The following is a 14,940-nucleotide window of genomic DNA, read 5'->3' as shown; positions in this document are numbered from 1 at the left end:
ACAATGAGATGGTCTTGGAGATTTTAATGAAGATTAAGGAGCAAAAGCATGCTATAGCATATGGGCATTGAGAAAACACTTTGGCAAAGCAGTTCTGTTCAGTACTTCACTGTGCATATTTTGTCCTTGTTTGTTTTAGTCACCTATTCATAGCTTAGCTGTTCAGTAGATTAATACACTAGGTATTTGGAGAGGAGTCAGTGTTCCTTCAAAAGATGTTGAAAGTAAAATGGTGTTTGGAGGAGTTGCTATTTTTTTTTTTGTGGAAGCAATTTGTAAGGTCAGTCATCAGGGATCTGTCAAAAGGACCGTTTTCAGGCAAACCTAATTTCTAGATGCCCAAGATGCCCTGCCCTGCTCCATCCCAGTCATGTCAGAGTTCCAGTCGAACCATGTAAATGAAGATTGTTCGTGAATTCTGGAAAAGAAAATTAAATTGAGAGGTACTGTGATATGCCTTATGCTATTTGTGTCTCTCATATGTTCAGTTTGTGTTAAGATACCCATGAAGCGCTCTGCAATTATAAAAAGCAATTGGCAGGTTCCCTTGAGGACATAGATATATGAGCGATGTATTCCTCTAGGTAGCTGAAAGCTCTTCAGGTAGTATGGTGAAAGTTGCCTCTACTGCTTTGTTAGGGGTTTTTTTTTGTGTTTTTGGGGGGTTTAGGGTTTTTTTTTCCCCCAGTTAAATTGATACCGACCGATGCAAGTTTGTGGGATATTTTTCAGTAAACATTAAGCTATAGCAGCTATATATGGTTTTTATTACCCATTCTTCCTGATAAGTGTCACTAAGATGAAAATCAACGGTTTTCAATAGCAAACTGGAGTGTTTGAAAATGTAGAGATTTGTCCTGTTGCTTTCCATTGTGAATTACAGATTCACTACAGAAATGAAGATTTCTTCAAACTCCTCCCCATCTGAGAACAGGGTAGGCTCCTGTAGCTTTTGGGTATATTAGGGTATAGAGGATTCATGTTAAAATGTCTTTTGGTACTTCTTTGTTTTCTTTCTAATTCAGATATCTGAGCTCTCTTAAGAAACACTCTTGACACACTGTGGTGTGTTTTGCTTGTTTTGAGCAAGCCTGGGCTTTGGTGGGCTGGATACTCCCTGTCATTTTGACATATTTTTCTACTATACGAAATTTGAACCCTCATCTCATAAATAAGATTTAGGTTCGCTTAAGCAAATAATTCCTTTTAGTGGGTCACAGCCAGCCAGCCATGTGTACAGATTATTTTGTTTTGTTCCCACAGGAATGGTTTTTTTTGGATCTCAGCAGCTCTCTGCCTAGGCAAAACTGGGAAGCTGAGGGAAGCTGAGTCTTTGTATGGCTATTCTGTCTTTTTTTTTTTTTTTTTTTTTTTTTTTTTTCCAAAATTTATGAATTTCATATTTCACTTTCGAGTGTTAAGACAAAAAGGGAGTGGCTGACCTGAAATAAATAAATAAATAAATCTGAGTTTAAAGTCAAATCTGAGGCTTGAATGACAACAGAATGTTGATAAAAAGTTAGAAGTATAATCTGATGCTGGAATATTCAGAAATTCTCAGAGAGGTGCCAGCCCTCATTGAAATTTACGCATAAAATTTATTCAAGACTAAATTCGGTGAAGTACTTGCAGACACTTTCTGAAATACGTATTTTCTTTTTTTTTTATCCAAGGCAGCATCAGGTGAGCCAAAAGTCCACTCTTCAGGACTTCAGGCCTCCTTATCTGCCAGTGCATGATCCATTATTTGCTGTTCTTTCAGGGTGAAACTTTAACAGGATTTGAATGGAGTTAGATGTCCAAATCGCATTCAGTTATGTGCTTAATCAGATTCTGGGTTTTTTACATAACGGAAATCATGTTTCCTTTTTATTCTGCTTATTGACTTCATTGGGAATACTTGGATCCTTAAGTAATAGAGTCTAACTGCAGAATCTGTTCCCAAATTAATTTGGTCAAATTTTCATCCATATTTGTTTTGGTATGTACAGTTGCTATGTGTTTTTAAAATGGAATCAATTTTTTTGTGATTTAAGCTGAACATCACAAATAAAAAGGATAACTTCTTGCATTGCCACTCTTGTCATCTATAGCTGGATATATACATGAAAAGTATTCACAGGAAATCTTCTGTTGAATTGAATGGAATGAGTTACCAGGATTACAGATATTGGGTATCTATTAGTTGCTCCTATGTCGTTTGACAAGGAGAGCGGTAGGGTGGCCTCACTGGAAATGACGGCTGTTCCTAAGGGAACATCCCTTCCTCCCTGTCTGCAATCTGGCATCAGCAGAAATTGTCAGCCTGGGCTTTGAAAATGCGCAGCTGCACGTGTGTGTTAACTGCCCAGGTGTTCCTGGTAATTTTTTTTTTAGTACATTTTGATTATGTGTACAGAAAGATGACATAATACATAAACTGTTATTTAGCCTGAGAACTTGCATACTACTACTCCTGCAGTCTCTCCTTCTGTTGGCAAGATGTATGTTATTTTAATTAAGAGGCTGTATACCCTGGGGAGGATCATGCTGAGTTATGATCTTGGTCCTGAAATATTAGAAAGTAGGGAGAGATGACCCATGACTGCCCCAGAAGTGTGTATGTGTTTCTTTTAAATCCTCTCCATCTTCTTAGAACAGCCCCACCTAACTTGAAAGAAATGCGGACTATTCCTGTTGCACCTACGTCGAACCAGAGCTCCCTATGTGGAGAAGCAGATTCTGCTTCTCTAATTTTTCTTCTGCAATGAACAGTTGGGTTTTCTTCTTGAAAGGCCATGCTCATAGGTTATAGATTCCAAATCTAGAACTGAACACTATTCCCAGCAAAATGTTAACATTTGACAGAGATTTAACTTGATTTATAGGCTGATTTATAGTTACACCTGCTCTGCCACTCATTCCTGATGAGATTCTAACAACGTGCTGGGGAAACGCAAGAGCAACACAGAGCTGTTGGGCATGTTCTCCTGCTTCCCTGCTTAGTTTTGGGGTTGATTTGGGTTTTTTGGGGGGGCGGGCATGTTGGAGAGTTTTGGGGACATAGAAAAGCAAAAGATTTGTGGGAAACAGGAATATGGAATATTCTAAGGTATTTTTGACTCATTCTTGAAACTAGCTATCTCAAGAAAAACATGATTATTTGTCTTTATTCATTGAGTGTTTTGAGAGTTAAGGCAAAAAACACAAAAGGAATAATTTCAGAAAAGAGTTATTTTGAAAATTTAAAATTGGCTGTTTCTTGAATATTGACTTCAGAGTCCGCAGGATATAAAGGTAAAGTTTGCAAAGGTGAGTAAAGAAAAAGGGAGATTTGCCCTGTGTATGGCTGAGTTCATGTACAAACTAGTGTGCTTATTTTGAAGTGTAATGGTACTTAGAAATGTGGTAGCCCTAAATCTTCAGTTCAGTTTTGCATTAAGACTAACAACTTTAAAGTATTAGTTACTTCAAGGGTTGAAATGACTGTAAAATGGAGGAAAAATGTCCTTCATTAAGAGATATAATGTAATTCTTTTTCAAACTAAATTGTTTTTCTCTGTTGTTTTAGGGTATAAAGCCAGCAAGCTTTGAGAAAGTTACTGATCCTGAAATTAAGGAGATAATTGGGGAGTGCATTTGCAAGAATAAAGAAGAAAGGTTTGTTTCAAGTAATCAAGTTTTGTATTAAATAATGTGTATGCAGGGATTTCGAAGCTGTCTGTGGATTTTTGTTCCAGCCTCTGGGTCTCCTCTCTGCAGGAGAAAATGCAGAATGGAAATACAAATATAAATGATTGCCTGCTTTCCTGCCATATACTGTCAGGATAATTGAATAAATGCCATTGCTGTCTCTCAACCTCTCAGCTTCAAAGAAGGTCAGAAAGCACCATTGTGGACATGTGAGCTAGCGTATTCTGGCATAGCTGTCTGTAAAATCTCACTCAGGAGGTTCTGCGTGGAGCATCGAGCGTGGTGGAGCTCGGCCACGAATGTGACACGGTAGATTCACCACAAGCTGTTATAGCAGATCCCATTGACTCATTAGCCTCTGGATATGGAGGCAAACCGTGCCTTGTTTCCAGCTTTGGTTTTAAAACCTAATCTTCTTATACTGGCCTCTCCTAGATGAGTGTGTCTACTGTTCAATATTTCATAACTTTCAGGAATACAGTTTTTAGGGACCTCAACTGACTACCTAGAGGGAACCTCTTTTTTAGTGCTCTCTAAGCTCAGATACTCAAAAAAAGTTGGGCAAAGCTATAATCTGCATTTCTGTACATGCATGTACATGTACATTATGGTGTATGAATATTGCTGAAGCTTTGTGAAATAGGAAATGTCATTTTTTCAGCAGTCCTCAGTAACACTGGAAATACTATCTTTTCGCTAAGAAAACAAATTTGTTATGGATGAACACCAAACATACTGTAGATGTTTTCGCCTTTAACAGCAGTTTCTTGTCACAAACCTCTGAAATGGCTTAAGACTTGCAGTATTTGAATATTCTTTATATCCATTGCAGATATGAAATTAAAGATTTATTAAGCCATGCCTTTTTTGCTGAAGATACTGGGGTAAGAGTGGAACTTGCAGAAGAAGACCATGGTAGGAAATCCTCTATTGCCTTAAGACTCTGGGTAGAAGATCCTAAGAAACTGAAAGGAAAACCCAAAGATAATGGAGCCATTGAGTTTACTTTTGATCTGGAGAAGGAAACTCCTGATGATGTTGCACAAGAAATGGTAAAATAAACTTCTCCTGACAAAAATATATATATATATAAAGTAGTGCATAAATCTCAAAAGGACAGCAGGAACGAGTCTGGTAAAGTAACTTCCACTTAAACTATTCCAGGTGTCTAGTTTAAGCAGTTTGCACTGATTTTAGAATGAGTGCTGCAAGAAGGGGATAAACGGGGGAGAACTAGTAACTGAAAAATATTGTTTACCAAGTATGAAAACAGATGCATGGAATGGCATTTCAAATAGCTTAGGGACCATAGAGGTCTCTTCTACTTTTATATTTTGAAAACTCTTTTGCCAATTTCTGTGAGCTGTTGAATGTCTTTAAATTTGTTTGGAATCTGTTTAGTTTCAGACAGCAGCTTGAAATAAATTAGGAAAGTTCAAAAGTTCAATCACAAAATATTCTGTACTGAATTCTTCGAAACACTTCTTTCCATCTTTTCTGTCAGTGTTACTTAGGAGGAATGTAGATGAGGAAAGTCTGTGGTCAGCCATTCTATCACCAAACATAAATAGGAAATGAGATTCAAGCCCACTGCACAGAGTTAGGAATAAGCTTTGAATTTTTTAACAGATAAGTTTAACTTGGTGAATTTCTGTGTCTTCATAACTTGTAGGGTTTTGTTAGAAAAACTATTTTGTATTCCAGTTTCACTGTAATGTCCTTGAACTCATATTTTAATGATGCCTATACTGCAGTTGTTTAGGTTCTCTAACGTCATGGAGACATAGAATCAGTAAGCACTGAATCAAGGGTCTGAATTTTCTTGTGCGTGCAGAAACGTTCCTATTATAATCTAAATCCCAAGGGATCCCACTACCTGTTCTGCTTAGGAGGCGCTCATTTTGGTAACATTGCCTTACTATGCTTGGACTCATCACTATGTGCTTCAAATTTAGTGGGAGAAATTCAGGCTCCTTTGTCTTCTTGTCGTTAGATTGCAGTAGGTCCAATATTTTTTCGAGCAATGTATTGTTACAGAACTCATTTCATTTCAAAGTTACTCTGGTACAGTTACTTGCTGTTATATTTTGCATTTAAGTTATTTGGAATTTTGAAGTTCTGTAAGTTACTTGGCCCATAGTTGTGATATTTTGTTTTGAAGAGGAAGTAATTCTCATAAAAAGTATATTTAAAAGGATCACTCCCAAACTACTGTGATACTACACCCTTTCCCAAATAATTTTAAAACCTGTGTTTTACTATTACATTAACAGTTACCTACGCAACTGCATATGAAATGCTTTCAAACTTGAGGTAGCTGGGGGGGCGGGAAAAGGGGGACATTTATTCCTAAATGTCTTTTTCTAGCCCTTATGAATTGTGGAACACCAAAGCCACATGCTTTCATCAATTTGTGTTGCTTTGTGTGCTGTGAAAGAGAATAGCAGGAGACCTTTTGAGTATGGCAATTATTTATCATTATTGATGGGTTTTCAGTAGTCAGGCGTTCCGGCCTGACCAAACAACGTGGGCAAAAGGAACTTGAAATGTTCTGGTGGGTTTGCAACCTGAAGGTACCTTTCACAACCAGTGGGTACTGTAAAATAACATGTCTTCGTTAAACTTTAACCATTCTCTATATAGAGATGTAGGAATAAGAATTGTTTAAAAAAATTGTTAATGTGGCAGGTTTTCAGTGCCTTCCCATTAAGCTTTGTCATGAAGAATCTACTGGGCACGTTAGTTACTACCATAAAAGGTTCTCTGGACCTGTGTGGTTCTTCTCTTGAGTAACGCCCTTCTGTTATCAGCATTTGCTGGATCATCGGTTCAGGAACGTCAGTAAGGTCTGAGGGCATAGGCAGTGGAAAATACCTATATCCATCTGCAGCTGTGTTTTAAGCTGCTTTGCACCTATTAATTTTAAACAGTGAAAATTTAAGCTGTGAAACTGTCTCGTGTTTGGGCAAGAGCAAAGAAGGAAACCCTCTAGATTTCCTCCATGTATATAAGTGCTTCCAAATCTGTAGAATATGCATGTTAAGAATGTAGGGAGAGCGGACAAATCTCTGGTAGGTTATTATTAAACTAAAATTCATACCTTACGCTGTAGGAGATTATGCAAACAAATAGCACAAAGATGAATTTCCATTTTATCTGTTGAGCAGTTGAATTCTGAGAAAGCCTGGTCCCCTTTTGAGTCAAATGTGAACAGCCTGCATTTGACTCAATGATAGGCTTTTTCTTTATAAAAGTCAGTCAATACTGACTGACTTTACCATTTAAGAGAAGTTAATTTGAGGCAAAACAACTTTTCCTTCATGACTTGTGCTGTGATATCAAGCACAGCAATTTGGGAAACTGTGTACACTGGAAAGGTTAGGCAATAAATTCTGATTTAGGGGTAGTATGGTTTAGTCCAGTTACATTGTTCAAAGAGCATGTTTCAAAAATGTTTTTTTCCTCTTTTGACTATTCTGCTAGTCTTTTCAGGAAAAAAAAAAAAGGGAACCCATCTGCAGTTAAACTTGCTCTCTTCTTCTCAACAGATGTTAACTGGTGAATAAATTGACCCGATACATATTCAGGTCTTAGAAATTATATATTGTTGTTTTAAAATGCATTAAGAATAGAAGTTTTATTTAAAAAACAAAAAAATCAAGCTCTTGAGTGCCTGTTCTTGTGAGGAATAAATATGTAATTCATGTTGTTTCAAACTGATGTTTTCTCTGTTAGGAAGAGGTTCAAGTAATACACGTGTGTGCACATGTGTGCATGCACATCCCTGCGCACATAATCTTGCTAAGTTTGTGCCTCCTCTGTAGATTGACTCTGGATTTTTTCATGAAAATGATCTCAAGATAGTTGCGAAGTCAATACGTGACAGAGTAGCATTAATACTATGGAGAAGAGAGAGAATTTGGCCTAGGATGCAGTCAGAGGAACGTCGGGACTCTGAATGTCTGGAGAAGTTGAAGACGCCACATGCGCAGCAGGTCCAGGTCACCTACCTTTCTCACACTGGTCACCACGTCCTGTCGGAGCCGGAGGAGCCGGAGGCAGACCAGCATCCCTTTCAGCAAAACCTGCCCACCAGCGTCACGTCTGTTGCATGTAAGTCTCGTGTTGGTTTTGTGTGCAGACGGTGATGAATGTCCGAGGGTAAAAATCAATGATAATCTGAGCTCAGCGGTGAGATGAGCATGTTTTTGCACAGTAGCTCAAAGAACACAAGCACCTCGGGCAGATGCATAACAATTTTGAAAGAAATAAAGTTGCAAGAAAAACTATATTATATAGAGGTAGCTCGTCCTTCAGTAGCAATAAATGCAGAACACGTAATATATTTGTAAATGGAAAAGCAAGGAGACCTGCTGCTAGACACAAAAAATACATGTTTTCTGTGCCAAGTGTTGGGACCAGCACTAAGTTTGTGCGAAACACAGTTTCAGAGCCTGCAGAAGTTGAATTGGTACCAAACTGGTCAGAGCGACTGGTGGCTCTTTCAAATGATGTTGGCAATGTGGAGATGTTTATTCCAAAGCAGACCTTGCTGAAACCAAGGCACTGCAGTTGCTTGTGTTTTGTGAGTTACTCTTGATGGCTTGCGTGAAGTTTTTTGTGAAGCTGTGCAAAGGTCTACAGCAGAAAAAAAAAATCCATCTCGAATTTTACATGATGTAATACAAGATTTCCCTGTTTTGTGGGAAATAGCAACTGTGGTTTGGTCACGCGTGTCGGGAACACCAGACCTTGTGGGCTGACTCTAATTATTATTGGGGTCGTTAGGTCATGATGCAGGCGCTCTCTCTGTTCCTCCAGGCTCTCTATTTTGTCCTGAGCTCAGGGCCTTGAAGCAAGGGGGTTGTTTGATCTTCGTTATGGCAGGTCAGAGTAGGTGGTTGCTCTCCTTCGTCCAGGCCCTGGTAGCTACACGCCAGTGATCTGCCAACTCTTTATATTCAGCTGGGGGCTGATTCGAGAGTGATCACTGGGCTATTTCAAGACAGGTGGATTTACATCTCCTGTTTTAATTTCAAGCACTGATTTTGGTCTGTCTCTGAATAAGAAACTACCTGGCTTTGCTTGCAGAGCTGCTTGTTTCTTCATTATTTCTGAGCATCAGACTTAGCTTCAGCAAACAGCAAGACGTGAGGAAGTAGTGTTTTTATTTCCCTAAAGCAACTCGTCCCTGTCTCTGTCCCCTAAAATCAACCTTTGTTACTAAGTCAAGCTCTGGTATTGAAATCTTAATCTTTTTATACTTTTAAACATCTTGAAGGAAATGTTGCCAGATACTTTTAGCTTGGAAGATTTGAAATTTTATGAGAGTTCTTTTTTTTTCTAGCCAGTTTTTCTGATAAAATCTGATGTACATATTTTGCTACTAAACTATTATCATAATGTTTCTGTTTTACTGTTCTGGACTTTATATAAGCATATTTAAATTAAAGATGCATTATCTTTAGCAAAGAGACAGCTGCTGCTTTAATTCAGGTATTGTATAAATTGCTATACAGAGGTCTGCTTTGAATACTAAAATAACTAAGCATGCCTCTACAAGAAAACAAACCTTTACAAGATATGAGAAATGGCCGTATTTGCATAACACTCAGAATATTGCAGTATTTACAAAGCTTTTTTTTGAAGCTAAATTGATCTAATTTCATTTTTTTGGATCATATACTTATGTTATCTAATTCCTTTGAGAAACAGCGTGATTATGACTCTTTTTGTTTCCAGTGGTACAGTGAGGCTACTTGTGCTTCCCATGGTTCTGTTGGACATGAGTTGGCAGAGTTTTATACTAAATATAACCCCCCCCATTTCCTACTCCTCCTCAACTTGTAACCAATGCTTCGTATTATTTGACAATTCACTATCAAATGTCTTTGAACATTTTCTTAGTGATGTTAGGCCTAAGACCTCTATAAATTACTGTTCTACCAATTCATATAATAATCTGAGGTCAAATGTAAAAATGTAAATTAATAACTTAACGTGTGTAATGCATATTGTTTTATAAAAATCTGAGACTGACTCACAGCTTTTAATTTAGCACTTTACCGTCGTACTTTTTTTTTTCCCCCTTTGAGGTCTTAAGTAATTGTAATAAAATGGAAGTGTGTACACAGCAGAAATCCCTGCCTTCTTAGAGTAGGGCCATATTGACTCTTTTTAGAAATGAGCTGAATAAATACAGAGGGGAAGTTTAATTTTGAAAAAAAAAACCAAACAGTTGGGAGGATAGTTTGTGAGTACTGAGGAGAAATGTCATCTCTAGTGCTATTAAAAAATAATTTGTTATTTAAAAGCCAAATAAGTAAAGCCTTATTTGGAATATGGAAAAAAGAGAAGATGGAAAGTGTCGGAAAAAGAAACAGCATTTAAACTTAGCTGTAGTTTAAGCCGTTTTTTGGTAACTGTGTTACAGTTTTGAGTTTTAAATCTCTATTACAAGCTATTTGTCTTTTGGATACTTACAGCTACGGTCTTGATTGTCTCATTTCGTTTCTCAAATGAAGAAAACAGTAGCTTATGCTCAAGAAGAACTGGGCACCTGTACTTTACAGGCTTCAAAAGTCGTGAAAAGACATTTTAAAATCAGTAATACTCAATGGTACAGTTAAAAGATTTATCTCCGTTTGAGGAAAGATACGATGCTTGCCCAGTAACCATAGCTGTGCAGTTCTGCAGGTTAGCTGGGAAAACACTCTGCCTGAGAAACTCTGACAGAGCTCTGAATGGTAGTCCTAAATCCCTGCAAACCTGCAAATTATTTTGTTATCTGTTCTTCATCTTGAGGTATTGCTGTATACTCAAGTAAGGTATGATTTGCTGAACTAATGAAGCGTACAATATAAAGAATTTTGTAATTTTCAGTGCTACTAATAAAAAAAGGTGTTAAAGTCAGTGCATCCCTGGGAGATCTAGCTCTGAAAGACTCCATGGTCTGCTATGAACATTACAATTGGGGTTTTCTTTCCTTTCATCCTACAAAATCTATAAATGTCTGCAATTCTTAATGTCAACCTTATGCCCTTTAAAGGAAATATCAATGTGCCTAAAGTATCGTTGTGCACAGAAATCCATGGGGATGGTTTTTGGCTTAAGAGAAGCACTATGTGCCTTTTGTAGAAAATAACATTTGTGTTGTATAATTTATTTATATAATGGAAAGGGCTAGGGTAGTAAAAATGCTAATTATGTAAGCCAATGTTGACCTTGCTCTAAAATCATTACTTGAACATTTGGAGTTGTTGAGCTTTTAATAAAAAATATTGTTCTTTCAGCTGACAGCACATTTGACAGTGGCCAGGGGTCCACTGTTTATTCAGACTCCCAAAGCAGCCAGCAAAGTGTCATCTACTCGTCTCTGCCCGATCCAGTACCTCCTGCTATCCAACGGGTGTATAGCCCACCTCTGAGCGAGAGCCAGGCTGTGCCCCATAGCCTTCAGCAGCTGGGGCACTACCAGCAGCCCTCAGGAGTAAGTCTGAAGCTTTTCAAAATCATTTTGTATCCTAGATCATACTTAACAACTCATTTATACTCTTGTTCTCAGTAGGTGTGGATTCCAGGGCTTGCTTCATCTATTCCTCACTCAGCTCTACCAATGGTGATTTGCTTAGTAATACATTTCTGGTTGATCTGAAATGTGCGCTTAGTAGATGGTGTCTGGCGAGCTATATTTGCCATTCTGAAGAGCTGCTTCGCTGGCAGCTGTCATACTTTCAGTAAAAAAGCTTCTTATCAATCTGTTGTCACTGAATTACATTAGTAGCTTTGCAATTATTAGTTTTAAACTCATGTACATAATTGAGAACTGTTTTGTTTGTTTTTGTTCACTGTCAATATAGCCACACATTATTGTTCCTTCATTTGTTCAAGAGCCTCTTGGGTCTGATGTTTCTTCCAGTTGTGACAAAGGTCGCACATCCAGTCATTGCCTTTCTGGCTCTGGGTTTGGATTTAATCTTGCACAGAGACAGCGACGTACGTCCGTTACTAAGGCTCCAAAATCAGGCACTGGTAGCCCAGCCAGACATTCACACTTGCTCCCGTTTTCATGCTGTTATGACCTTGACCAAAAGCAATTAATGGAACTACTGGTGCAAGAACAAACACATGCGAGTGAACATAAATCTTCAGGTGCTTCCAGTGAGAGGCACAACATGAGCGCCTTGTGTCCTTCAGAAGCTGTGGCAGCACCATGTTCCAGTTCCAGCCTGCACCCGTTACACGCAGCAGGCAGTGCTCGCGCTGCATTTCGCCGCCACAGTGACCCCGACGTAGCTTTGACTCCAAACGCAACGTCCCTTCCCCAAGAACTGGGAGAGGAAAACGCACATCTGCAGACTAGAGAAGAGGCAGCAGGCACATCGCCTCTGGTGGCATTGGGGACCTCTGCACACCCTGCAGAGCTAATGGTTCCTCAGCAGCCCCGTCAGACGTGCCTAGCCTGTTTATTTCTGTCTGGCCAAGATCAAAAGGTGTCGGGAGTCTTGATGCCTGTTGAAAATGCTCACTCCCCAGGTAGCCAACTCCCAGAAAACTCAGTGTCTCAACCTCTCCCGCAAATCAGCAGGCCATGGGGCAGAAGTTTAGACCTGCCTCTGTTACGTGAATCTTTACAATACATAATTAGACAAAAGACCAGTTCTTCTCCCATGAGATCTGCAAGAGTTGCAGAAAACGTTCTGCCTTCTGAATCCTGCAATGGCGGAGAAGCAAGCGTGCCTGGATGGTCCCAGCCCTGTTGTAAAGTGTGCGCTGGCGAAACACCGCTGGCAGAGAGCAAGCTGGTGACTGCGGCTACCCTGAGCAGCAGTGGAAGCAACCTGCCTAGTAAAAACGATAGTAATGTCGTGGTAGGTTCATTTTTTGTTCATTTGTTTCATCCTGTTTGACTTAAGAGAAGAAAAAATAAAATCCAGGACCAGTTTTTTTCCTGCTTGATCCAGATTTACCCTACATACTTGGGAAGTGCATCATTTCCCTGGTTTTACCTTACATTTTCCAAAAATGCCTGCAAGAAATTATGAACTGTACTTTGTGAATGCATTGAAACATGACTCTGTTTACCTGAAGGAAAAAAAATCATCCTTGGCATCTGTAGCCAGCTCCCCCAGTGTGGAAACCACCTTTCCTATCTGCATACGTCTCCTGGGATGCGTCCTTCCTTGTTTCTTGTTCACCCGAAGCACCACCTTAACAACTCCAAATATAACACTCAAAAGACACATCTTGAGCAGAATTTTTTTTATTAAATTGAGCTGCGCAGCATACTCTTTTAGAGCAGACTCATTCTTTCCATTGATAGGTTTCAGTAATTTTAACCTAAATGCATTACTTTTTTCGTGATTGAGGGTTTAGCAAGATAATAACCTTTATTCACAAGCAAAATATTTCTCCTAGCCTTTTATTTTCTGATGGGGTTTCCATATTTTTTTTTCTTCCTGCGATAACCTACGTAAAAAGTTCCGAGGCTTGAAAATATCAACACAGGAAACAAAAGTCTGACTCAAAACCTTCCATTTTCCAAGAAAAAAAAAAATCTGATATTTGTCTGGGAGGTTATTTACCAAGATAACAAGAACATAACTGGAGTTGTAGTAGGTTTTTTTAGGCTTGTTAGCTTCATACATACTTGACATACTGTTTATTTTTAATTTATCTACTTTGAGCTGAAGTTTTAGAGAACTGCTGTTGTTACAAACCTTATCTGAATGTCTTTCAATTTTTTTTGTTTTCGCTTCCACTGTGGTTTTAATTTGTCTCTCATTTCTGTATTCATTTTCTTGGCATCCATTTCAAGTATATTACCTGCTTTTTTTGGAAGATAAAGATTCTTTACGAAATTGTAAAAATCTTCGTGAAGATAAATTTCTTTTTCACCCAGTTAACGGCTTGTTGTTTCTGTTAGTATATTCTCACCGTCTGTGTGCTTTCAGTGGTTTTACTGGTCTGCACGCTTGCTTCCAGAAAGAAATGCAATGCAGTTTGGTTGTCTTATTTGGAATTTGCTGACTTTTTTCCCACATGTTTAGATAAGTAACTTTCCTTTCCTTGCAGATAATTTCCCCCACCACCACCCTGTGTTGAACCAAGTGCCCAGTAGACTATTCCCTTGCAATTATGTTCCTGGTGAACAGTTGCAGAGACTCTTGACGTGAGGGTGACTCTTCTCTAACTCCGTGCTCTCCCTCCTGCAGCCTGGCCTCCCCGCAGTTCAGGCTGCGCCCGCGGTGGTGTCCCAGCGGCCCCAGCACTACCAGGAGCCAGCGATGCCGTTCCCCATTGTCCAGCCCACCACCGTCGCCTCCCTGCAGCTGGGGCAGCCGCAGCCAGTGCTGGCCAGCCAGCAGGTGAGAGCTTGGCTCCCGCTGAAAAGCGCTTTTCTCATCCCACTCCTTGCCCACGCTCTGCTCCAAGCCATACCTCTAGCACGTTTGAGGTGTTTGAAGCTATTGAACTGCAGCTGGGGAGACCTAGGGGTGGGGCAAAGGGCGTTGGGTTTAAGGGACGGAAGAGTAATGGGCTTGAGGACAATCGTTGTGTGATGCCTTGGAAAGTCTTGATGTAGCTTAAGACTTCTCTTCCGTTGTGGCTTGACAGCATTGGCTTGAAGCCTTGCATTGATTTCAGTGTACTGTCTCAGACCTTAGAAATCAAATAGTTTTTTATTAATTTTGTGTTATTATTTGGCACCTCCTTTCTAGCCTTTCTAAAAGGTTAGAAAGAGACTCTGTTGCCTGGTGTCAGTTGTCTTTAAATACTCGGTGCTTTAAATACTGCTTTTTGACTTGTGCACCGTGTTAAATAGTTAGAATCATAGAATCATTAAGGTTGGAAAAGACCTCTAAGGTCATCGAGTCCAACCATCAACTCAACACCACCGTGCCCCCTAAACCATGTCCCTAAGCGCCCCATCTACACGTCTTTTATATACTTCCAGGAATGGTGACTCCACCACTTCCCTGGGCAGCCTGTTCCAATTAGGAAAAATTTCTTTACTGAAAGAGTGGTCAGGCCTTGGAAAGTGGGAAGTGCCCAGGGAAGTGGTGGAGTCACCATTCCTGGAAGTATATAAAAGACGTGTAGATGGGGCGCTTAGGGACATGGTTTAGTGGGCATGGTGGTGTTGGGTTAACGGTTGGACTTGATGATCTTAGAGGTCTTTTCCAACCTTAACAATTCTATGATTCTATGATTCTAATGTTTGACAACCCTCTCAGTGAAGAAATTTCTTCTAATATCCCATCTAAA

General features: G+C 39.4%; 1 protein-coding gene across 1 annotated transcript; it reads left to right on the top strand.

The window, feature by feature from the left end:
• Window positions 1-3,258: 3,258 nt before the first annotated feature.
• Window positions 3,259-14,039, top strand: LOC104081298 (serine/threonine-protein kinase WNK2-like; the record flags this gene model as incomplete). The annotated part of the gene is made up of 6 exons (XM_009583989.1): window positions 3,259-3,291; window positions 3,551-3,639; window positions 4,505-4,724; window positions 7,497-7,785; window positions 10,965-11,161; window positions 13,887-14,039. Coding segments are annotated over 6 exons (981 nt in total), but the record flags the coding sequence as incomplete, so codon positions are not given.
• Between the last annotated feature and the right edge of the window lie 901 nt (window positions 14,040-14,940).

This window comes from Fulmarus glacialis, unplaced genomic scaffold (genome assembly GCF_000690835.1).
Source record: "Fulmarus glacialis isolate BGI_N327 unplaced genomic scaffold, ASM69083v1 Scaffold49638, whole genome shotgun sequence".
Classification (NCBI taxonomy): domain Eukaryota; kingdom Metazoa; phylum Chordata; class Aves; order Procellariiformes; family Procellariidae; genus Fulmarus; species Fulmarus glacialis.
This window is presented reverse-complemented; position numbering and strand designations above follow the sequence as displayed.